At 37.5% G+C, this 26,016-nt stretch overlaps 4 protein-coding genes across 8 annotated transcripts; 1 reads left to right on the top strand and 3 right to left on the bottom strand.

Annotated features, from left to right (window-relative positions):
- Positions 1-1,114: 1,114 nt before the first annotated feature.
- On the bottom strand, positions 1,115-24,474 carry LOC307011150 (4-galactosyl-N-acetylglucosaminide 3-alpha-L-fucosyltransferase 9-like). Of its 4 annotated transcripts, XM_079636532.1 has the most exons (3): positions 3,677-4,049; positions 3,371-3,555; positions 1,115-2,822 (listed from the first exon to the last, which is right to left on the bottom strand). In XM_079636532.1, exon 3 carries the CDS (start codon positions 2,812-2,814, stop codon positions 1,702-1,704), a length of 1,113 nt encoding a protein of 370 aa, XP_079492658.1. In that variant the 5' UTR covers positions 2,815-2,822; positions 3,371-3,555; positions 3,677-4,049; the 3' UTR covers positions 1,115-1,701. The 4 variants fall into 4 exon arrangements, with proteins under 4 accessions (XP_079492658.1, XP_079492661.1, XP_079492659.1 ...); XM_079636535.1 differs by lacking the exons at positions 3,371-3,555; positions 3,677-4,049 and adding an exon at positions 24,410-24,474 and having other exon boundaries at positions 1,286-2,822; XM_079636533.1 differs by lacking the exons at positions 3,371-3,555; positions 3,677-4,049 and adding an exon at positions 18,420-18,465 and having other exon boundaries at positions 1,286-2,822.
- On the top strand, positions 8,311-13,174 carry LOC307012355 (cytoplasmic tRNA 2-thiolation protein 1). Its single transcript, XM_079638907.1, has 3 exons — positions 8,311-8,565; positions 10,774-11,290; positions 12,363-13,174. Exons 2-3 carry the CDS (start codon positions 10,795-10,797, stop codon positions 12,896-12,898), a joined length of 1,032 nt encoding a protein of 343 aa, XP_079495033.1. The 5' UTR covers positions 8,311-8,565; positions 10,774-10,794; the 3' UTR covers positions 12,899-13,174.
- LOC307011153 (4-galactosyl-N-acetylglucosaminide 3-alpha-L-fucosyltransferase 9-like) lies at positions 15,322-24,489 on the bottom strand. 2 transcript variants are annotated; one of them, XM_079636540.1, is made up of 2 exons: positions 18,420-18,729; positions 15,322-18,134 (listed from the first exon to the last, which is right to left on the bottom strand). In XM_079636540.1, the coding sequence occupies exon 2, from the start codon at positions 18,124-18,126 to the stop codon at positions 17,023-17,025; it is 1,104 nt and encodes a 367-aa protein (XP_079492666.1). In that variant the 5' UTR covers positions 18,127-18,134; positions 18,420-18,729; the 3' UTR covers positions 15,322-17,022. The 2 variants fall into 2 exon arrangements, with proteins under 2 accessions (XP_079492666.1, XP_079492667.1); XM_079636541.1 differs by lacking the exon at positions 18,420-18,729 and adding an exon at positions 24,410-24,489 and having other exon boundaries at positions 15,328-18,134.
- On the bottom strand, positions 22,661-25,098 carry LOC307011152 (4-galactosyl-N-acetylglucosaminide 3-alpha-L-fucosyltransferase 9-like). The gene is made up of 3 exons (XM_079636539.1): positions 25,056-25,098; positions 24,410-24,901; positions 22,661-24,124 (listed from the first exon to the last, which is right to left on the bottom strand). Exon 3 carries the CDS (start codon positions 24,114-24,116, stop codon positions 23,010-23,012), a length of 1,107 nt encoding a protein of 368 aa, XP_079492665.1. The 5' UTR covers positions 24,117-24,124; positions 24,410-24,901; positions 25,056-25,098; the 3' UTR covers positions 22,661-23,009.
- Positions 25,099-26,016: the final 918 nt, after the last annotated feature.

The following is a 26,016-nucleotide window of genomic DNA, read 5'->3' as shown; positions in this document are numbered from 1 at the left end:
GTACACACTCAGAACCCGAAAAAAACGTATGATGAAAAAATGTACAGGTAGGCCTGCTTGCATCATGGTGTCAAAACACTCTTTGTCCAGAATATTCGCAAAATCTTATCAAAACTTTACACAAACTTCTTCTTTGAATTTTTATTGGCGGTTTGCAAACTAACTTAAAGGTGCATTACCGTCACCCACTAGACTGGTGGGGGGGAAAAACTATATATTCATATTAAATTCTTTCACTTATCCCAATATTTTTTAAATAATTCATTAGGAGACTGTACATTTTCCAAGACATTGTTTTTCCCAGCAGATTTTCTAGTGTCATATTTTGATTTCCACCTTGTATTTCTAACGCCATTCTTTTTTCCTCAAATCTTTTACAATCTAATAAAATGTGTTTTACTGTCTCTTGTGTGTTACAGTGGTGCCAAGTCCAGTGAGTTGTTTAATGTGAAGTTTAAACCAGCGTGACACAAGTCGAGTAATGATCTTTTCTTCTTTTGGATTTCTGCTCTGCTAAAGCTTATGTCTACTTGTTTTTGTACATTATACAAATGTGGTCAAGTATCAGCTATATCCCAGTATTCCTGCCATATTTAGTTTGTATGTCCCTTTATAATGGTTTTCATTTCTGCTCTACATAACGGTATTGTATATAAACCTTTTCATGTGTTATTGATCCTTTTGCCAAAACATCTACAATCTCATTTCCATCACATGCAGAAACCCAAAGGAATGACACTTGTCCGCTATCATACAGTATTAAAAGCAAGTGGAATATTTGATATATTATATCTTGTCTGCATGATGCTTTCCCAGATTGTAAGCTGTCAGAAGCTAAGGTAACATTTTTGTTTTGATTATTTTCTTCCAACCACTGTATTTCCAATAAAATATATACCGATAAATGATCTATTGTTCTTTTTTGGACTGCTATTTCATAATGAGGAATGAAGTCTCCGGCTGCTTTGATCCATCTGTAAATATTAATAGTTTATCTTGATAAAGGTCCATATAGTTTTGAACTATTATCCTCTGTGGTATAATTATAGATTTTTCTTAGAACATTTGTTGAAGGCTTATATCTACTTTATGAATATCCAAGGTGGTACAGTTTATAATGCCACCGTCTCTGCCTCAACATGTAATGCAGTCACTGGTGATGATTTAAATGCTCTAGTACAAATCTGAAGATCCTGTGCCTGTTCCACATCGAGTTTTTTAAGGTTTGATTCTGATGCTAACATATATGCTAGGCAACCATAATCTAACGCTGTTCTTAAAAGAGCCTGATAGATGTATATGAGCGATGTTCTGCTTGCTCCCCAGTCTTGCCCTGACAGACACCTCAAAACATTATTAATCTTTTCACATTTATTCCAAACTTTATCAATATGTTGACACCATGTCAACTTCTCATCAAAGAACACTCCCAAGAATCTTACAACCTTAACTTGTTCCGCAGGTGCAAGACTTGTTTATTGTTTAATTGATTCATTAAACGCATGAAAAACACTTTACAAGAAGATCTGTAACGCTTGGGTGTTACAAAATTATCTTAAAAATACAGTATCCTGAAAAAGGGAAATTTCTTTTTTCAATAAGTGATCAGTCATAAAAATAATTAGCAATGATTATTTAAAAAAAATACATGTAGAAAAACTCGTCACTATTTTTAAAAAAACTCCAAAATCTGAGGTGACTTTAATTGAAATACCATTCATAAATATCATGAGCTTCTTTATATTCTCGGTGTCGTGCTATATGGTCACAGGCGGTGCAAATAGGCAGAATAAACTCTTGGGTTTGTTGTATTAAATGAGGAGTTGGAGAGAGATATTTCCTCCAGTTAAAGAACCTGCGATAAGCTTCTTCGTCCTTGTCCAGCTGAAGAAGATATTCTGCTAGTGACTTTGCATCTGGGAAGTCATTCACATGAATGAAGGCATCGCCGGGAACAAAGTTTTCATAGTTTTTTCTGGGAGGACCGAGAACCACAGGGACGGTTCCTGCAGCAAGCGGCCCGTTTATCTTCTCAGTGATGTAGTCCTTGTGGATGGAGTTCTCAAAGGAAAGGTAAAACTTGCAGCTAGCTAGGGTAGGATAGTATTCGTCATAACCAAGAAATCTTGCATAAGCCTTTCCGAACATATGCACTTGGATGTATTTGCTGAGTTCTCGGTAATACTCGTTCCTTGTGCCGACACCTGTTGAGGGAGCATTGTTACTCACAATCCAACACACCAGTTTGTCCTTTTTGGGAATTACAAACTCCTCATCTGGCTTCTTCCTGGTCTTTAATTTCAACCGTACAGGAATATCAGCATCATGTCTGTAGCTGAGAGTGAGATTGAACAGGTTCTCCAGACCTGGTATTTTATGAGTGTTGGTCGGTGATTCGACATGTAACCAAATCCACTTCTGGAACGGAGGACGAGGAGATGGAGGAAGGTTGGTCAGGTCCCAACTGATGGCTTTGTGAAAAATGAGGACAGCGTCTGCATTGCTAGTGAGAGATCTATCATCCGTCAAATGACAACCATCGATATTGTAAAACTTTTTGCAATCACTGAAGTCAAACCTGTAATTTTCAGGCCAGACCCATAGCAGAAGAACAGGTTTGTCTTCTTCTGCAACAGTAACAGAGCTTTTGCTCTCGGGAGACTTATTTTGTTCAGGTCTAGGAAGTGGAAGAGGAAGAGGACAGTTTTTTGGAGGTGAATACAAGAAAAACGTGACGCTCAGAGAGATGATACCACCCAACGTCACTATTAGACCCAGACGACACAGCGATGAGCCCTTTGTGCTTGACGTCATTGTCTGATCTAAAAACAATAATGAAAAGGAAATGATCAGCCTCGAACATAAACAAGAATAAAAACAATGCCTCCATATTAAAAATAATGTTACATTGATTTCCAAAAATAAGTTTCAATGAAATACAGCTGGCATTCGACTGACCTTAAACGTTTAAATGTGGTTGAAATAATACCAGTTTATGAAAAAACATTAATTCAACGTCAAAACAACATTGAACACCAAATGGTTGAAAAGGTGTTGTTAACTCACTATGGATTCAACATAGAAATATAAATTAAATTTGAGTTGTACGTCAAATCAACATTATTTTTACAACCATGAACAAAATCCAACGGTTATCCAACACTGACACCTGATGTTGTTTCAACGCTGACTCGCTACGTTAAAATGCCAGCTGGCTATCATGTGTCTGAGACGATATAGCGGCACACAGGAAGTTAACAAACTAAACTGGCTAAAGCATGTCATGCATTCATACACTCATACAATTAAATACGAATCAAATTGTAAGCTACAAAATGTTTTTGAATGAATAGTGAACTCAACTCCTCACCGCTTTAAAAGGTCTTCATTAATAGAAATTCACAGTTGTGTTCCGCGCAAGAGTCCCGCATGTAATGACGGAAGTCTCAAAACATAGGAAACTCAACGCCGATAACTTCGTGTGTAAAGCTGACGCTTCGAAACACCGCCTCTCCTTATCCAAACAAACCTGGACCAGCTACACTAGATCAACAACTTGAAAACAATGAAAAATAAAATAATAACAATACAGTCAGTTACACCCTAAATAACGGGTGCGATATTTCATGCATAGGCTATAGTTGCAGACAAAATAAGCCTATTGTAAATTCTTAACTGGAAATTATGTTCCAAACTTATTCGGTCCAGACAATCTTCATAACGAGCGGATAATCATCTCCATTCTGCCGTCATTCTCTGTCTCATCTTCTTCTCAGTTTCTCTTTCACTGTATAGCCGAACGTCGTCAGGGGGAGTTTCCCTCTGGTTTCGAATTACTTATCAGTCGTTTCCTCAAAACTACAGTTTCGTTCAACAATTAGGCTATTTAGGATGTCAAAACTTCTAATTTGCCAAATAACACTTTTCTGCAAATAGAGTTGTCAGAATCCATTTGCAGATTGTTATAATTATCTAAGTTCAACCAGTAGGGGTGCGCGCGGCACAACCTAACGCGGGGTTAAATGTTACGGACCTGCATGTTAGTCAGGGTCAGGTAAGGTTGTGTTTCCTCTTTTACTCTCGCAAGAAGAACATCGCTCATAAACATCTATCAGGCTCTTTTAATTATAGTGCCTAGCATATATGTTAGCATCAGAATCAAACCTTTAAAAACTTGATGTGGAACAGGCACAGGATCTTCAGATTTGTGCTAGAGCATTTCAATCAGCAGTGACTGCATTAGCCTACATGTTGAGGCAGAGATGTCTATAAGGAGGGTTAAGATTATGCTGGCGTATTGGATACATTTACAAGGACAAAGCGGGATACATCCCACCAAGGTCACCTTACAAGATTGCTCAGGACATAGAACTAATTATTACTGTTGTTTGGATGGATATATCACAAAATGCAAGCCTCAGCCAGCTTCAAGCCCCACGGTGGCATTATAAACTGTGCCACCTTAGAAATTCATAAAATCAAGATATAAGCCTTCAACAAATGTTCTAAGAAAAATCTATAATTATGCCACAGAGGATAGTTCAAAACTATATGGACCTTTATCAAGAAAAACTATTAATATTTACAGATGGATCAAAGCAGCAGAGACAGGCCGTACTGGTGCTGCTTTCTTCATTCCTCATTATGAAATAGCAGTCCAAAAAAGATCAACAGATCATTTATCGGTATATATTTTATTGGAAATACAGTGGTTGGAAGAAAATAATCAAAACCAAAATGTTACCTTAGCTTCTGACAACTTACAATCTGGGAAAGCATCATGCAGACAAGATATAATATATCAAATATTCCACTTGCTTTTAATACTGTATGATAGCGGACAAGATGTCATTCCTTTGGGTTTCTGCATGTGATGGAAATGAGATTGTAGATGTTTTGGCAAAAGGATCAATAACACATGAAAAAGTTGATATACAATACCGTTATGTAGAGCAGAAATTAAAACCATTATAAAGGGACATACATATGGCAGGAATACTGGGATATAGCTGATACTGGACCACATTTGTATAATGTACAAAAACAAGTAGACATAAGCTTTAGCAGGGCAGAAATCCAAAAGAAGAAAAGATAATTACTCGACTTGTGTCACGCTGGTTTAAACTTCACATTAAACACCTCACTGGACTTTGCACCACTGTAACACACAAGAGACAGTAAAACACATTTTATTAGATTGTAAAAGATTTGAGGAAAAAAGAATGGCGTTAGAAATACAAGGTGGAAATCAAAATATGACACTAGAAAATCTGCTGGGAAAAACAATGTCTTGGAAAATGTACAATATTTATTCAAAATATACAAAAAATATTGGGATAAGTGAAAGAATTTAATGTGAATGTATTTTTTTTTTTTTCATCCTTCCTTCCTGTCAAGCTGCTGTCCATACTCCAGTCTAGGTGGCGGTAATGCACCTTTAATGGTTTGCCAACCGGCAATAAAATTTAAAAGAAGAAGAAGAAGAAGAAGAAGGAACGGTCCCTAAGGTTTACACTTTTGGGCTGCGTTCCAGTCCATGCCTTTCACTCGCTAACTTCCCTCCGCCATTCACTCGGATGTACGTCATTGCTTACGTTGCACGAGTGCCACTACAGGCGGAAACCGCAATGCTGAACTGGAACGTGCTAAGCCCTTGATCACTTGGAATCAACTTGATTTAATATTTTTTTTTTAAATAATAATTTGTTTAATGCAGCATCCAAATGTATAAAGGTGTGCTTGGGTTGTTTTAAATAAAAAAAATATATAATTGAAATACCATAAATTATATGTTTTTTGTGGTGGTAATTAGACGAGATCTGTGGTGACGTCACAATCGTAATGCATTGTGGGACGTATAGGTGCCTGAAGTGTACATGAAGTAGACTCGCTCCCTTTGTCAAAATCGAGGGAACGAGGGTCTGTCCATATAAACTTCCCTCGTCCACTTCACAAAGTGGATCACTTCAAAATGGCGGCAGGGATTCCCTCGAGGGGAAGTGCTTAGGGAAGTTCGCAAGTGTGTGTCTAAAAGTGGACTGGAACCTTGGTTTACAGGCGGAAGACAATTGAGGTCACAAATACATAAGAGACTTTTCTACTGTCTCTGAAATACACCATGAGAAAGATGCCCAGGGTCCCTGATCTCCTGTGTTAGTCCTGCGGGAGGAGGCATGAGGACTGCATGTGAACAGAGCAATACGCCAATGTCTGTAATGTAAAGACACCAACAGAGCTACAGATCTGGGACAACCCACGTGTGATCATGTGTCCCCGGCCCGCAGACGTGCTTGAGGAGTGCCATCTCACAGCCAGAACGGGCAGATCTGGCTCAGTCCATGAAGATAAGATGAACTGCAGGACTGGAAACACCAGATACACTGGCTGCTGCTTCTGATACTGACCCCCGCTCTGCTCAGAGACTCAGTGTTCAATGTCTGACAGTGAAACTTGCAGAGGTGTCAAAAGTTCACATTCATTACTGACGATCTTACTGCGTTTTGAATTATGGGTGGCACTTCCGGTTTGGGGAACTTCCATTCAAAAACACTGAAACTAATCATTTCAAATCATAATGTTGCCTTACAAATAAAGCAGATCCGTCAGTTTGACTGGATGAGCTGTCAATTTTCCTTCATGATTTAGGTTTAGGCATCATGAGAATAACGTTATACTTGGTATTTTAACGTGACATGTTATAACATGTCGAGCTCTTTTCAGTCACTGCTTTCTTTTCCGTGATTATTTTCTTTTTTCCCTTTGGAATCCGCTGTAAACGTATGAAAAAGGACAACATATACTGCGCATTTGTGGACTGTTCTCGCGAATTTAATTTACGATATTCCATTAATTATTCACTGGAATGCACAACGAATCTCTCGTTATTCTCCTCAAATCCTCTCTTTTTCCAGGTTTGTTTTCACAGGTAAATGCAATTTATAATCTGTCAAAATGACGGAAATCACTTTGAAATAGTATCACGTAATGAAAGTTAATTCACATTTTTGATTAAGGCAACATGAGTTACAGTGATATTTAACCAAGACTCGTGCTTTTGGGGTTATACCTTGTTGATACTTTTACACTTTTAAATGTCGTTTTAATGTTCGATAGTTGAAGGGTGAGTTAATGTCATCTCACTGTGACACTTTAACGTATTGTGTTCATAAAGCGAGCCTTTCACTGATTGTTTACAGCTTAACGGAAGTTACACCCATAATTCGCGCAAAGCGTCATGGGACGCAGGAATAATGTGGATAGATATAGGGTTTAAAAAGACTTCTGTAGAAGTTGAAGTATCAACTCAAGCATTTTATTTAAGTAAAAGTATTAAAGTATGCTACTGGTTTCAAAACTACGTAAAAGTAATGTAAGGGAAAAAATGCCATTAAGGACAAAAGCTTAGGCCGTGCCACAGAGGCCTATAGTGCACTCCCCCACCTCCTCAAAAAACATTTTTCTAAAGGCCATAATGACTATAATGTTATATTAAAATGTTAATGTTGAAAAATTTGGGATGCACTAGGCTACCTGTTTCAGCCACAATGCATATATGCCCATTGAAAATGACCGCATTTTAGTATTTATTTAGCCGGAATAAAAATAAGCCAAAATGAAATAGGAGTAACAAGGCTACTTTTAAAAAATCGGTAGAAAGTAGATAATTGCGTAAAAATGTAAGGAGTAGAAGTAAAATGTCGGTTGAAAAAATAATTACTCCAGTAAGTATAGATACCCAAAATGTCTACTTAATAAGGTAACAAAGTATTTGTACTTCGTTACTGACACCTTTGGAAACTTGTTTGGTTTATGTCTCATTTGATAAATCACAAATATTTAAGCATGTTAAGATAAATATGCTGGAAATAAAGCAGTTGAAAGTGAGAGGACATTTCTTGAGTTTAAATATATTTTTCATGTCTTTCATTGTTGCCTGGTTGTTTAATACAAATGGTTAACAGAATGTTAACAAAAAAATACACATATTACAGACTAATCATTGGGTGCTGTAGCAACTTGTTAGCATCTATTTAAATAACACTGTTTTTATTATACAGCCTATTATTATATTATAGTATATTTACTATTATTAGAATTAGGCAGTGTCAAGGAATAAGGTAGGCTTTGAAATTTCCAACCTTCTTGCATTGATTTGCACTGTTTGAAAGTTTACACATGGTCTAAAATTTTCATTTACACTGGCAAACGTATTGTACATTTAATATTGAATACATTTTTTTAAACGGCTACCTCATACTCATAACATTTGTACATATTTTACATAAAAGTTCAAATTTAAACTCTTATGCCAGGACAAAAGAGGGCGCCAGAACTCAAACAGTCAAACAGGAAGTGACGTGCTTGAAACGTGTGTATCACAGCAGCCGAGATGTTCTGGCTTAACATTAAAAGCAATCATGGGATTATTATTTTTTAATTTGTCGTTAAACTCGTCAGATATTTGTTTTATAACCCTGGTTTAGCGTTTTATTTACTCAAACACGTCTTCGTCCCACATCTTCACTCTTGTCTAAATGAATTTCACCCCGTAGGAAGTACTTACAGGTTTGTAGTTTATATTTGATCAGTTTCATAAAGTTCAACTGCTATTGTAGTGTTCCGTTTTTCTTGTGTAATAATATGTTCCTCTCTAAAATTATTGTGAAATGCTTCGATTGTCTTAAATACTTTCAAATTCATTCATACAATTTCTGACTGTTTAACCCTTTCAGACACTGAATTTATTTTAGGTAACTTATTAGTTTGTTTAAATTGACCATAAACTAGTTAAAAACCCTTCTGCTTGTAATCACTGGGATCAGGTGCATACAATTCAATCCAACAACTATGCTTTATAGTTGTATAAGTAAATGTTTAGTCTTTAACATCTTTCGAATCAAACATACTGTATTGTGTTAATAAATATAAAAATAACTATAATTCAAAAGGACCATCATCACCTACTTTTCCCCCAAACTAAACAACATGAAACATTTACGTTCATTAAATCGAAATGTTCCTGCTTTAAACTTTTATGTCAAATGCTGAAAGGGTTAAATCAGGGGTTTCAATCTTTTAGATTCCACAACCCCAAAATATGATCATCGTCATCCTACAATTTGAAAGGCAGATATATATATTTTCACTATAGGGCTGTCAAAACTATTAATTGCGTCTAACATAAAAGTTAGTTTTTTTTATATCTGTCTGTCTATCTGTCTAACCACACACACATATTTATATAATGTAGCCTATATGCACACATACATACATATTATATAAACAAACATTTATGTTGGATGCGATTAAACTATTTGATCACAATCATTTTCACGTATAAAGGCAAAATCTATCCAGTAAAAAATGCATGAAATATTTTTGGGAAAATATTTAGTTTTTATTATGTTTTATTATTATGTTTTTTTTTTCTACTCGCTATAATACTCAACTCAACTCAGATTTATTTATATAGCACCACTAAAAACAACAATTGTTGACCAAGGTGCTGTACATCAGCATTCCGCACCGAGTACAATATAGATTACAAACGAAATACAAAACAGACCAAACACAGCAGCACACATCAACTACAGTTATAAGCCAAAGGAAAAAAATAAGTTTTAAGTTTTGCTTTAAACTCAAGCAGTGAAGAAGCAGTTCTAATGGGGACAGGGAGGCGGTTCCAAAGTTTTGGTGCAGCGACAGCAAAAGCTCGATCTCCTCTCGTTTTTAATCTGGTCCGCGGAACAGTTAACAGTCAATGCTGTACTTGATGTAGATGTATCGTGTTTTATTTATTTATTTGAATAAATTTTTTGGTCCCACTTTATATTAAGTGGCTTTAAGTACTATGTACTTACATCTAAAAAATAAGTACAATGTACTTATTGTGTTTATGTTGTATTGTACAACACTTTTGCTGCTATTGAGATGTGATACGGGTAAGGTTAGGGACAGGTGTGCTGGTATGGTTAAGTTTAACGGTGGGTTAAGATGTAAGGGAAGGGTCAACAGTGTAATTACAAATGTAAATACATAAATTAATTACCACAGCTGTAATTACATGCTGGTATTTTTAAAATATAAGTACAATGTAAAAACATGTATGTGCACAATAAGTACATTGTATCAAATTGTTAATTTCAATGTATGTACATAGTACTTAAAGCCACTTAATATAAAGTGGGACCAATTTTTTTTAATCAATTTATTTATTTTAATAATTTGATTTTAGTGACCTATTAGTTATTATTAATTTATTTGTACATTTTGCACACTTTTCCAAAAACCCTTAGCACTTCCTTGCAGTGTATGTAATGTAATCTAATAAAAACGAAATACTTTACACAAAACAAAAACAAAAAAAACATGCTAAAATACATTTTTCGCAGTATAAATTTGGTCTTTGTAGCTACATGATTTATTTTTTTTATTTTTTTATAAATGCCTTTTAAATGACCAGACGTTGATATTTTGAGGACAGTAGCATCTAAAAGCTTGAAAGATGAGTTTAGCATGTGTTTGGATGAGTTTAGCATGTGTTTGGATGAGTTTAGCATGTGTTTGGATGAGTTTAGCATGTGTTTGGATGAGTTTAGCATGTGTTTGGATGAGTTTAGCATGTGTTTGGATGAGTTTAGCATGTGTTTGGATGAGTTTAGCATGTGTTTGGATGAGTTTAGCATGTGTTTGGATGAGTTTAGCATGTGTTTGGATGAGTTTAGCATGTGTTTGGAAGAGTTTAGCTCTGATATGACTCTGAATGCTCTGCAGTGCTGCGTGCGCATCGGCATCATGCCCGTCCAGTGCAGTAACTGCGCTCAGAGACGGGCCGTGCTCAAGCGGCCCAAGACTGCACACTCCCTCTGTAAGGACTGCTTCTTCTGGGCTTTTGAGGAGGAGATCCATCAAACCATCATGTCTGCTGGACTCTTCAACCGAGGGGAGACCGTGGCCATCGGCGCCTCGGGCGGGAAGGACTCGACCGTCCTGGCCCATGTGATGAAGCTCCTGAACGAGCGCTACGGTTACGGGCTGAACCTCCTGCTGCTGTCGGTGGACGAGGGCATCACGGGTTACAGAGATGATTCCCTGGAGACGGTGAAGAGGAACCAGCAGCAGTATGAGCTGCCGCTGAAGATCGTGTCTTATGAAGAGCTGTACGGCTGGACGATGGACGCCATCGTAAAGCAGGTGGGCTTGAAGAACAACTGCACTTTCTGTGGTGTGTTTCGCAGGCAGGCGCTGGACCGAGGAGCCATGATGCTGAAAGTGGACAAGATATGCACAGGCGAGTAATGTCTTTTCCAACATGAGACATTCTGCGAGACAAATCATGTGTTTCAGAGTTAACTTCAGGCTTAGTTAACTTAATACATTTAAATATATGCATCCTCTTTAGATAATTTAATTCTCACATTTTAGTTTTTGTTATATATTTCCATTTTGAATCATTTACTATTCAACATTGGGGTAATTCTAAGATCATCCTCTACGAATAAACAATACTAAACAAGATAAAGTTCAAATAAAAGAAGAATAAACTCAAATGTTTCCTTAAATTCACTTCTTGGAAGGATGATGACGTTTTTATTATTATTGAGATATACATTAAATATATATATAGAGCCAATAAAGTCTTTAATAGCTTTTAATTTCACATATTATGTTTTTTACATATTTTTAAGACCATTTTCATCACAGTAAAGTATGCAATTATTTGCAAATAAGAAAAGTCACTTTTTTACAACACATTTTTTGTTGTACTGTCTTACATTTATGATCATTTAAATTAAAACTGTTTACACATTAAAAATTAAGTGCCAATTGTTATCAAAATAATGTCACAATGCAAAAATAAAAAACCCAGCTAATGTTCTTAAAATACGCATTCTATATATGTTATATATATATATATATACACACATGTACTGTCAAATCGATTAATCGCATCTGACAAAAGTTGTGTATATACTATTTACATAATGTGTGTGTATATTATATTTGTATTATTTATATATATATATATATATATATATATATATATATTTGTGTGTGTGTGTGTACATATACATATCATACACACACTGTATGAAACATAATCTTGACATGTTTGTTTCATGTGCTAACCTAAATTAACCAGTTACAAATATTATTTAATATGACTGAATCATCCTGAAAACATTAGATTAAACCTTACAGAAGCATAACCCTAATGTATATAAGCATTTATCAATTTGATATTTTATGTGTTTCATTCGTATTAATGTATTCTGAAATACACTTTGAGTCTCTCAGAAATAGATGGAATGCATTTTCCAAGTGTGAACGGCATACTGAGGTTTGTGTTGTTGAATGAGCAGGTCACAACGCGGACGACGTGGCAGAGACGGTGTTGATGAACGTCCTGCGTGGGGATATCGCCCGTCTCCGGCGCTGCACCTCCATCAGCACGGCCAGCGAAGGAGAGGGCGCCATTCCTCGCTGCAAGCCACTCAAATACGCCTACGAGAAAGAAATCGTCCTCTACGCCTATTTTAAGAAGCTCGATTACTTCTCCACAGAGTGCATCTACTCGCCGAACGCCTACCGGGGTCACGCTCGCGCCTTTCTCAAAGACCTGGAGTCCATCAGGCCCAGCTCCATCATCGACGTCATCCACTCCGGGGAGACGCTCTCCGTAAAGGACGGGGTGAAGATGCCGGTCCAGGGAACGTGCTCGCGCTGTGGCTATATCTCCAGTCAGGCCTTGTGTAAGTCCTGCGTTCTGCTGGAGGGCCTGAATCGAGGTTTACCCAAGCTGGGCATCGGGAAACATCACCGTCTGCACGGGAAGATCCTGTCGCGGGAGCCTCTGACCGAGCAGGAGGAGAAGAAGCTGAAGGCTGTGGACTTCTGACCAGGACTGGACGTTTGAGTTTTTTAAGATGCATGGGATGGATGTGTTTTCGTTTGTTTTATTCAAAGTGTGTCAGTCTCCAGCGATTGTTTGAATTTCAACCACAGGGAAAGGAATGTCACACATCTTGTGTTAATAAGTTAAAAGCAGATTACTAACTGTGCCATTCAAAACCAGAGACGATCTTTTTAAAGAGGCGCATGAACTCTTCTAACTTACGCCACATTCACATCAGGAGGAACATTTCAGATGTTTTTACAATAAACAATAAAATTATTAATCATTTCTCATTTTGTTTGTTTCTGAAATGAAAAGACATTTTGGCTGCATATGAAATCATATACCGGTACTCTCTTGAGCAGGTACTTATTTTGAATAAGTTATTATTCATTTGCGGCTGTATGTTTGATATAGTATGAGTGTCTGTATCAACCCTCTAGTAGGGCATCGGTTCCCAACAGGGGGGTCGCGGCCCACAAGGGGGCCTCAGCGAGCTCTGTGGGGGGTCGCGACATATTCTGAAAAGTTTTGAGCAATGATAATTAAATAAAAGTCCTTCATTTTTTTCTGTTCAAAATTTATAAAATGAGCGAGTTCATCATGAATCAATTTTCCAATCCGTGTTTTTGTCTTATCCTGAGCCACTATGGTACTCCTATAATAATGTGTTTACATTGGGACTATTTTACACTGGTTCGGATCGCTGCCGCTGCGGAGTAGCCCAGGACCTGCGTGACTCGTCATAGATGTACACAGAGAGAAGTAGTTCCGGCTACAATGTTCTTCCGAAAGACGCATTATTCTGTTATAAACGCTAGTTTATTATCGCTCGCTATAGCGCCCAAAGCGTCAAAAATAAAGCCTCACAAATAACATACAAGTATTGAGGTCCCAGACAGCAGTCATTTAGTAATAGCCTATATTCTTTATTTTTTACCTACACACTAGTGTGAATATTTTTATTACATTTCAAATAAGGCCAATTTATAGGCTACTCCTAGGCTTACGTTTTTAAATTACAAAGGGCCTACTGATGTTTTTGTTATTGTATTTTCAATAGTATAGGCTATTATTTGTGCATAAACATATCTGGTTATAGTAAACATACAGTTTGTTTGAATACAACATATTTTGTCATCCTTGCTGCAAGCTTACAAGAGCGATAATATCATTAAATGTGCCCCTAAAATATTTTCTTGGGAAAAAGGGGGTCTCAGACAAAAAAGGGTTGGGAACCACTGCTCTAGGGTATTTCATTTATGACTCACACTCAGGACTTTCGGGTCAAAAATGACCCGGAGGGCGTTATTCAGATATTTTTTTCCCCCCAGCAAAATCAATGAAATGTATTTTTGTTCAATAATATTTTTTCTTTTTTTGTTTGGTGTTTTGAGAGAATTTGATGATAATAATTAATATTTATCCAATAATTATGATCCATTTTTTCCCCATTGAATATAATAGATATTTTTTTATTAATGCTGTATTTCAGGTTAAAGTAGAGACTAGGCCTATAGAAAACAATTTTTGAAGTCAGATTGGTGTAATCTGGTGGATGTAGTGAGCATAATTATTGTGCAATATCATATTTTAAGAAAGGCTTGTGAATTCTAGTTGTTTTTGCACATATTTCCCTATTTTTTTCAGGTTGTGGATTTTAATATATAATAAGAGATTCTCAAAGACTATTTTTGTAAAGTTTTTTGTTTGTTTGGTTGGTTAATAATTGCTTTTATTTCACACATTTCCCAAAATTAGCTTTTGGAATGACATGCGTTCATTTGTGTGTGAGTGTGTTTTTGTGTATATAAGTGTGTGTGTGTGTGTGTGTTTTTTTTCTGTCTGTTTTGCACTCTTGATGTTTTAGAGATTCACCCCTTCACTGTTGAGTCATTTTTTTTCTGCATCCTGGCTGATTTGTAGATTGTATGCACAAAAAAACTCTGTATTTTCATATTTTTGCCAATTTCCCATTCATCTCCTATGGGGGTCATTTTTGACCCGAAGGTCCTGAGTGTGACTATTTTTTTACGACCACTTAGACTTATCAAATCCTGTCCCCAATTTTTTTGGGTGTTCATATACCAAGTACCAATAAAGTCACCAAGTTTCGGACCATTCCGATGAAGCTACGATTTTTTACATTTTTTTATTTAAACGCTTCGGGCCATTTTTGACCCGAAATACCCCAGAGGGAATGTAATGTCACTGTCATGTGAGCGTCAGTCGAGTTGCTTCACTGCCATTCACGAATGCACACTTCATATCTCACCAGAAGAAGTAGTAGGTCATCCTTCCTGCCTCCTCTTATGAGTACTGTGAATGCAGACACACTTCTTTTGTCACATTCTGTTTTTCACCTACAGGTGTTCAACTTAAAAGGACCATATATATTATATAGACTCATTAGCTACATCCAAAGTGAGATATTTCAAGCCTTTATTTGTTATAATTGTAAATAATACACACACACGATCAGCTTAATTATTACTATATGATCATTATTAATTCTTCTTTTGTCAGACACTTTATTATAGTATTTAACTCAACTTGAAGTAGTTTAAGCATATACTTCTGTGCTGCAAATTCACACAATACACACAATAGTGTCATGCATTGCATTGAGTTATAAGTGTCTGTATCTGTCTCTCAAATGCTGCAGGATCTTTTCTCTTCTTCAACTTCAAACACGATGAAGAACAATGATGTTACACTATTTCAATGGTCCGCTTTAGACATTCTATCAACTATAAGTAACTTTCCAACTACATGTCATCTAGTATGCACACTAGCCTGCACACTGTAAACAAATATATTGTTGGTTTAACTTAAAAAAGTAAGTAACCTGGTTGCCTTAAAATTTTAAGTTAATTGAAATTTAGTTAATACAATACAGGAGATTGATTTAATCATCAGAAACTCAAAATATTATGTTATCTGAACCATATAAATTATCAAAATAAACGGAACCAAATACATTATAAGTTGATTTGACAAAAGAAAAAACATTGTGATTACAAATCATGAACATATATATTTTTAAAGGTTGTATAAATATCTAGCATGAAAGTTACAAACTTTCCAATGCCTCGTTTTATGAGTACAGAATCTATTTGGACTACTGTAGAAATTTGGTGCCATTCCGGGCTTTATTAACGCGGTAATTTACGAGATACAAACTTGGATCCATTAGCGCCTGCAATAAACCATTCGGCTGATATCTCTAAATTATCTCTAACTTTAATAATGTTCGACTAAGAGAAAAGTTGAAGCTGCTTCATTGAGCCCCTCTCCAGTGGACAGCAAGCCAAATAAGTTTAAACTAATATCTTAAAGATTTTATGGGTAAACAAACTCGTTAAACGAGGAATGAAGAAAGCAGCACCAGTACGGCCTGTCTCTGCTGCTTTGATCTATCTGTAAATATTAATAGTTTATCTTGATAAAGGTCCATATAGTTTTGAACTATTATCCTCTGTGGCATAGTTATAGATTTTTCTTTTAACATTTGTTGAAGGCTTATATCTTCATATGACTTTATGAATTTCCATGGTGGTACAGTTGATAATGCCACCGTGGGGCTTACTTGAAGCTGGCTGAGGCTTGCATTTTGTGCTTTTACATTAAATCCATCGAAAACTGTAATAATTAGTTCGTTCTGAGCTTGTAAGGTGACCTTGGTGGGATACAAGGTCACCTTACAAGCTCAGAACGAACTAATTATTCCAAAAAATGTATCCAATACGCCAGCATAATCTTAACCCTCCTTATACGTAAAGACATCTCTGCCTCAACCTGTAATGCAGTCACTGGTGATGATTTAAATGCTCTAGTACAAATCTGAAGATCCTGTGCCTGTTCCACATCGAGTTTTTTTAAGGTTTGATTCTGATGCTGACATATATGCTAGGCAACCATAATCTCACGCTGTTCTTAAAAGAGCCTGATAGATGTATATGAGCGATGTTCTGCTTGCTCCCCAGTCTTGCCCTGACAGACACCTCAAAACATTATTAATCTTTTCACATTTATTTCAAACTTTATCAATATGTTGACACCATGTCAACTTCTCATCAGAAAAATTAATCACAATTTTTTAACATACTCCAAAATCTGAGGTGACTTTAGTTGAAATACCATTCATAAATATCATGAGCTTCTTTATATTCTCGGTGTCGTGCTATATGGTCACAGGCGGTGCAAATTGGCAGAATAAACTCTTGTTTTTTTAGTATTAAATGAGGAGTTGGAGAGAGATATTTCCTCCAGTTAAAGAACCTGCGATAAGCTTCTTCGTCCTTGTCCAGCTGAAGAAGATATTCTGCTAGTGACTTTGCATCTGGGAAGTCATTCACATGAATGAAGGCATCGCGGGGATAAAAGTTTTCATAGTTTTTTCTGGGAGGACCGAGAACCACAGGGACGGTTCCTGCAGCAAGCGGCCCATTCATCTTCTCAGTGATGTAGTCCTTGTGGATGGAGTTCTCAAAGGAAAGGTAAAACTTGCAGCTAGCTAGAGTAGGATAGTATTCGTCATAACCAAGAAATTTTGCATAAGCCTTTCCGAACATATTCACTTGGATGTATTTGCTGAGTTCTTGGTAATACTTGTTCCTTGTGCCGACACCTGACCTGGCACCATTGTTACTCACAATCCAACACACCAGTTTGTCCTTTTTGGGAATTACAAACTCCTCATCTGGCTTCTTCCTGGTGATCAAATTCAACCGTACAGGAATATCAGCATCATGTCTGTAGCTGAGAGTGAGATTGAACAGGTTCTCCAGACCTGGTATTTTATGAGTGTTGGTCGGTGATTCGACATGAAACCAAATCCACTTCTGGAACGGAGGACGAGGAGATGGAGGAAGGTTGGTCAGGTGCCAACTGATAGCTTTGTGAAAAATGAGGACAGCGTCTGCATTGCTGTAGAGAGATCTATCATCCGTCAAATGACAACCATCGATATTGTACAATGTTTTGCATTCACTGAAGTCAAACTTGTGATTTAAAGGCCAGATCCATATTAGAAGAACAGGTTTGTCTTCTTCTGCATCAGTAAGAGAGCTCTTGCTCTCGACAGACTTGTTTTGTTCAGGTCTAGGGAGTGGAAGAGGACAGTATTTTGGAGGTGGAGACCAGAAAAACATGATTATCAGAGAGATGACACCACCCAACGTGACTATTAGACCCAGACGACCCAGCGATGAGCCCGTTGTGCTTGACATTGTCTGATCTAAAAACAATAATGAAAAGGAAATGATCAGCCTCGAACATAAACAAGAATAAAAACAAAAGCCTCTATACTCTACAATGTAACATTAAAACTAATGTTACATTGATTTCCAAAAATAAGTTTGAATGACATTTATGACAAATAACAAATACTTGTGACGGAGAAGATAGCGGCACATCAGGAAGTTAAAAAACTAAACTGGCTAAAACATTTGACTCATACAATTAAATAAGATTCAAATTGTAGGCTACAAAATGTTTGGAATGAATAGTGAACTTAACTCACCGCTTTAAGAGGTCTTCATTAACAGAAATTCACAGATGTGTTCCACGCAAGAGTCCCGCATGTAACGTTAATGACGGAAGTCTCAAAACATAGGAAACTCAACGGCAATAACTTTGTGTGTAAACCGGTCTCTGACGCTTTGAAACACGCTTCTCCTTATCCAAACAAACCTGGACCAGCTAAACTAGATCAACAACTTAATAGAACAACATTCAAAAATAAAACAGCCAACAACTAATTTTGTAAAAAAAAACTTCCATCAATAAATATATACATCAATTCCATTTGCTAGTTAGCTAGCCTCAGGGGGAGTTTCCCACTGGTTTCGAATTATCATTTGTTTCCTCAAAACTACAGTTTTGTTCAACAATTATTTGGGATGTCAAAACTTCTAATTTGCCAAATAACACTTTTCTGCAAACAGAGTTGTCAGATCCATGTGGAGATTGTTATAATTATCTAAGTTCAACAAGTGTGGGACCGCACGGCACAACCTAACGCGGGGTTAAAGGTTGTGTTAAAAGGTTGTGTTTCCTTGTTGCGTTAGACATTTCTGCAGCAGTCTTTCGCGTGTCACAGTCACCAAAATGATTAACTTATACACGGGAGAAAAATGAGAAAGACAACCATCATCTCTTTCCTCTGGGAACTCACTACCACAGAACAGTTTATTTTGCGCATGCTCATAACATATACTGTATATGCACGCAGGCACGCACGTTTAAATGACGTCACTGTGTAGACTAAACATGGCTTTGCCACTCATATTGTGACATATACTTAAAGGTGGGGTATGTAATTCTCTTTTTTGGCCATTTTTTCAAAATCACTTAAAATCCTATTCCTAACCCACTTACAGCCACTGAGTTAGAAGCACTGAAATAAAAATGAAGCAATTTAATCATCTGTGGAACGGGCAGGACTCGAAAAACTCCAGCCAATCATTTCCAAGACCACCTAGAATCATTGGACAGTAAGTGCGTCAATCAATCGGTCGTACCATCCCCCCCTCCCCCCTCCATGTTCTTTGAGTGGGTGGAGTCAAAGGAAAGAAGGTAGGACCATTTGAGTTGTGTATTTTCAAAATCTGCCAGCCGTTTTGCAAATCACATACCCCACCTTTAACACTCCTCTTTTTACTCTCGCTGCCAGAAGACGGGAGCAAGCAGAACATCGCTCATATACATCTATCAGGCTCTTTTAAGAACAGCGTTAGATTATGGTTGCCTAGCATATATGTCAGCATCAGAATCAAACCTTAAAAAAGTTGATGTGGAACAGACACAGGATCTTCGGATTTTGTACTGGAGCATTTAAATCATCACCAGTGACTGCATTACAGGTTGAGGCAGAGATGCCTTTACGTATAGATTATGACGGATACATTGCAAGGATATAGCGGATACATCCCACCAAGGTCACCTTATACAAGATTGCTCAGGACATAGAACTAATTATTACAGGTTTTGGATGGATATAATACAAAAGCACAAAATGCAAGCCAGCTTCAAGTAAGCCCCAACGGTGGTGTAAGACTGGAAAAACTGGAACAACTGTTGAGGTATGACCACTCCTTGAGAAGACAAAGGACCAAATTAACATTTTGAGCCCTCAAGCACTATCTCACTCACCTCGAGTCATCCTAATCTACATTTCTTTCCCTCATCCCTCACCTCTCTCTCATGTTAAGATCACCTGAAATTTACACAAAAAAATATATGGTTTAATGTGAATGATTATTATCGAGTATTATACATGTTTAGTATCATTTTAAATGTCTCAGGGTACAAATGTTTCATTCCCAAAGAGTAAAACAAAAGGTAATAAGATTTTTAAGAGATTAGAGATAACTGACACACAAATGAAGGTAGGCAAATATTCTCAGTAGGTGTAACCTCCTAATGTAAATTCCCATTGTTAACAGATGCTCATGTGAAACCGGTTCTGTCTATGTAATTAAATACAGCAAAGAGTCCGGGGCCTTCTGTACCTCGTGATGTAGGACCTCAAAGACTTCAGCATCATGGATTTCCTAATGTCAGGTTCGCATCTCTTCTCTTTATTCCAGAGCATTTGATGTTTTGTATTGATTATCTTTAAATTGATTATGTAATTGGCATGATACATTTACCTGACATAATAAATGGTAAACATTAGATTTTATTCTAACTGACTCTGTCGTTATTTTCATTAAGAGTTAAACAGAATCAAACATTCGCTCGCATTTAATGATGCACAGATATCATTAAAACCTTTTCATGTATGGAGTCAAATGAAATAACGAGTTTAATACATGAGAAAATGTATTGCATTTAATCACAATTACTTTGCCACACGGAAAGACAGTAACACGCAGAGACCTTCCCCGCTGGTCGGATGCGGGCCGATTGAGCGCGGGCTTAATCTAATGTTTACAAAGTAATAGGCCGCCAGTTGTCAATCAATACTTGCTCGACTTGGATATAAGGGATATAACTCCCTGTTTCATAGTAGCTGTCATCTCTCCCCGACTAAAGGCAATTTAATAAGCTCCCAAAAGTGGAGACAGAATTCCACTGAAAGCCCATCAATACCAGGGGATTTACCTTTTTTCATTGAATGGAGAGCTTGCTTAATTTAATCTATTGACAAATCAGCATCACAAATTTGACTATACTCACGATTAATAATTGTAATATGGTGTTTAATTATATCAATAAACTTTTCACAGATGGCATAGTTAAATTTAGAGGTATAAAGATTGCAAGAAAATTTGGTAACAGATTCTGATATTTCTTTTGGGTCTTTAGAGGTTTCTCCGTCGATGTTAAAGGATAATTCCGGTATTTAACACCTTGAGTCTATATTGTAGTTTGTTTTGGATGAACAAGAGTGGTGGACAACATTTTTTTGACAATGGTTCCTCTCTCGAGTTTTTGACTATAAAATAATTGGCCATGGACCCATTTAACATTGGAGTCAATGGCCATGTCCGAAAATGTCATTAAAACATCCTTTAACATTAGTTTTCAAAACTGTGCAACTCACCGAGTGATTAGTGATGTTAGTTGATGTTCCAGAAACAAAAAGTGTTGCTAAATACAGTTTCTGTCGTGTTTTATTCGTCAATTTGTAAAATCCCATTGAATTCTGTTGAAGGACTGAGTGCTCGTTAATATAAATGCGCTACCGGAAACGGAAAGTGTTTACATTTGTTCACATTACATCACTAATCACTCGGTGAGTTGCACAGTTTTGAAAACTAATGTTAAAGGTTGTTTTAATGACATTTTCGGACATGGCCATTGACTCCAATGTTAAATGGGTCCATGGCCAATTCTTTTAGAAAAAGTCAATCCTAGATCTAAGAGACAAGCTTCTATTGGACCAGGTAAAATCTTTGGTAGAAGGATTAAAGAACCGCCATGCATCAGTATTGGCGCTTTTCCACTGCATGGTACTGTACGGCTCGGTACGGCTCACTTATGGCGCATTTCCACTGCATAGTACGGTACGGTACGGCTCGCTTCGGCTCGTTTTAAATGGTACCACCTCTGTTGAAGTTCCAAGCGTACCGTACCGATACTAAACGTGACGTGAAAACACTGCAGATCACTGATTGATCAGACAGAATCGTCACTTCAGCGTCATTGTATTTTCAACACGAGACACTAAACCCGCTAGATTTAAATAGCCAGACAACAGCCAACGCAGTAGCAACTGTTTTTAGAGTATTTACTTGACAAAATAAGTAAAAAAAAAATCACAAAAGAAATGGCTGAATCGTGGTCAGTGGACGAGGTGCAGACGTTCCTCTCGTTGATTGCCGCCGGACCTACAAACAGTGTAGGGACAAATTAGAGGCGACATATTAACGATCAGTTCCACCCACTTTGAAACGGTACTAACTGCAGTGGAAAAGCAACCGAGCTAAAGCGAACCGAACCGTGCCGTACCGAGTCGAGTCGTACCACGCAGTGGAAAAGCGAAGCGAGCCGAACCGTTCCGCGCCGAGACGAACCGTACCGAGCCGTACCATGCAGTGGAAAAGCGCCATAAGGGAGAGATCGGAGCACAGGAAAAAAATTAGATCATTATTCATCCTGCTATCAAGTCTAGGGGGGTATCTATCCAGGTGATCGTCCATACATTCGTTAAAATCTCCACCCAAAATAAAATAAGCATTATTATATTTTGTGTGCAACCTTTTAAGCTTATCTCTATTGGATGCACGCGAGTTGTATCCCAACAAGCTATAAAAGTGGCGTTATCTTGTTTTATTACAGCACAAACCCATCTGCCTTCATCCGAACGTAACATTTCTAATACAGTCCCAAACCTATGTAACATTATTGCAGTCCCGGCCGAGTGGTTGCTGCATGGCTAAAGAAAATGTGAGTTTCCCCATTGCGTCCTCCAAAATGTAACATCCGTTTCCCCTGAATGAATTTCTTGAAGAAAGATAAGAGCTGCACTTCTTTTACAAAACAAAAAAATTGCTTTTCTTTTCAGATTGTCCCGCAAACCTTTAACATTTAAAGTTACAACCGACAAGGAGTTAAACGTATACTCCATAACAAGAACACCCCCAAAAATGAATCTGAGGTGACTTTAGTTGAAATACCATTCATAAATATCATGAGCTTCTTTATATTCTCGGTGTCGTGCTATATGGTCACAGGCGGTGCAAATTGGCAGAATAAACTCTTGTTTTTTTAGTATTAAATGAGGAGTTGGAGAGAGATATTTCCTCCAGTTAAAGAACCTGCGATAAGCTTCTTCGTCCTTGTCCAGCTGAAGAAGATATTCTGCTAGTGACTTTGCATCTGGGAAGTCATTCACATGAATGAAGGCATCGCGGGGATAAAAGTTTTCATAGTTTTTTCTGGGAGGACCGAGAACCACAGGGACGGTTCCTGCAGCAAGCGGCCCATTCATCTTCTCAGTGATGTAGTCCTTGTGGATGGAGTTCTCAAAGGAAAGGTAAAACTTGCAGCTAGCTAGAGTAGGATAGTATTCGTCATAACCAAGAAATTTTGCATAAGCCTTTCCGAACATATTCACTTGGATGTATTTGCTGAGTTCTTGGTAATACTTGTTCCTTGTGCCGACACCTGACCTGGCACCATTGTTACTCACAATCCAACACACCAGTTTGTCCTTTTTGGGAATTACAAACTCCTCATCTGGCTTCTTCCTGGTGATCAAATTCAACCGTACAGGAATATCAGCATCATGTCTGTAGCTGAGAGTGAGATTGAACAGGTTCTCCAGACCTGGTATTTTATGAGTGTTGGTCGGTGATTCGACATGAAACCAAATCCACTTCTGGAACGGAGGACGAGGAGATGGAGGAAGGTTGGTCAGGTGCCAACTGATAGCTTTGTGAAAAATGAGGACAGCGTCTGCATTGCTGTAGAGAGATCTATCATCCGTCAACTGACAACCATCGATATTGTACATTGTTTTGCATTCACTGAAGTCAAACTTGTGATTTAAAGGCCAGATCCATATTAGAAGAACAGGTTTGTCTTCTTCTGCATCAGTAAGAGAGCTCTTACTCTCGACAGACTTGTTTTGTTCAGGTCTAGGGAGTGGAAGAGGACAGTATTTTGGAGGTGGAGACCAGAAAAACATGATTATCAGAGAGATGACACCACCCAACGTCACTATTAGACCCAGACGACCCAGCGATGAGCCCGTTGTGCTTGACGTCATTGTCTGATCTAAAAACAATAATGAAAAGGAAATGATCAGCCTCGAACATAAACAAGAATAAAAACAAAAGCCTCTATACTCTACAATGTAACATTAAAAGTAATGTTACATTGATTTCCAAAAATAAGTTTGAATGACATTTATGACAAATAACAAATACTTGTGACGGAGAAGATAGCGGCACATCAGGAAGTTAAAAAACTAAACTGGCTAAAACATTTGACTCATACAATTACATAAGATTCAAATTGTAAGCTACAAAATGTTTGGAATGAATAGTGAACTCAACTCACCGCTTTAAGAGGTCTTCATTAACAGAAATTCACAGTTGTGTTCGGCGCAAGAGTCCCGCATGTAACGTTAATGACGGAAGTCTCAAAACATAGGAAACTCAACGGCAATAACTTTGTGTGTAAACCGGTCTCCTTATCTCCTTATCCAAACAAACCTGGGCCAGCTAAACTAGATCAACAACTTAATAGAACAACATTCAAAAATAAATGTCTACACATTCAGAAAATTATTAAAATAACAGTCTAAGCTTCCACAGACCAATTCCACCTCAGATGGAGAGGACACCTTCTCAAGGTGTCAACTACAATGTTTCAATTCTGACAATTCAAACTACAATTCTGATGTTGTCTTCCAAAATAGGAGCCCCCTAAAACACATACACGTCGCGACTGACTGGATTTAGCGTCCAGCAAAGCGTCGGTAAGCAACCAGTCTGATCACGGCCATTTGACTGGTTTATAGGGTGGACGAGAGAGCTCAACGCGCTGCAACTGAAGAAAACACATGCAAATAGAAAAAAAACACATGCAAATAGAAAAAAACACATGCAAATAGAAAAAAACACATGCAAATAGAAAAAAACACTCGCAAATTAAGAAAACATCTTCATCAGTTTCACAACACACGTGTGCTCCAAATACTCACAACACAACCCAATACAGAAACGCGCTGCAAAAGTTCACAACACAACCAAATACAGAAACGCGCTGCAAATAGAACAGAACACAACACAACGGAAATGTTTCCGGGGAACCCAATAAGTGACGGACCCGGCAGGTACGTGCTCGTGAGCATCCCTATGCCCTATGCCCTATGCCCTACGCCCTTAGAAGGGCAGACGGTAGAGCCCTTGAAGTGGGGACTTTGGAGGGAGCAGGGCACTTGTGTGCCGTTATGTAGCCGCTTGGAACGGACTTGATGGAGCAACGAAAGACAACGTAATTTCCTCATTATTTTCACCTGGGATGTTCCCATGACAACGCAGCGCGGTGTCCATTAGCTGAATAGCTGTTCTTACCAGAAATATAGTTTTATTGCTGTTAACATAACTGTTGCAAATAAATATAGATTTTATACAACACCATTTTTAAAATATGCGTTATATCTGTGTGTGAGTATCTCATAATTGGACCCTGCATTCTAACATTTCTTATGAAACTTATTTTAACGTAACATGACAAAATGTGTACAATGTAACTGATGTATAGATTAATATATTTCCCTCATGTTCTTTTTCTCTATCTTTTTATTTATTTATTTGAGTCTTCAGCTCATTGTTCTTATCTGATTAGTATTCTTATAACATTGAACATATTGTAAATACGTGTTGTATATTGTATACAAAGTTGTATGTCATAAACGTGTCATCTCTGTATGTTTTGCAAAAATAAATAAATAAATAAATAAATAAAATGAAAGTAGCTAAGCAGTAAGCACCAAGCACGTACCAGCCACTTATTGGGTTCCCCGGAAACATTTCCGTTGTGTTGTGTTCTATTTGCAGCACGTTTCTGTATTTGGTTGTGTTGTGAGTATTTGGAGCACACGTGTGTTGTGAAACTGATGGAGATGTTTTCTTAATTTGCATGTGTTTTTTCTATTTGCA

The sequence above is a fragment of the Phoxinus phoxinus genome (genome assembly GCF_949152265.1).
Source record: "Phoxinus phoxinus genome assembly, chromosome: 15".
In the NCBI taxonomy this organism is placed as follows: domain Eukaryota; kingdom Metazoa; phylum Chordata; class Actinopteri; order Cypriniformes; family Leuciscidae; genus Phoxinus; species Phoxinus phoxinus.
The sequence above is the reverse complement of the archived record's forward strand: the minus strand, read 5'-3'. Positions and strand labels throughout refer to the sequence as shown.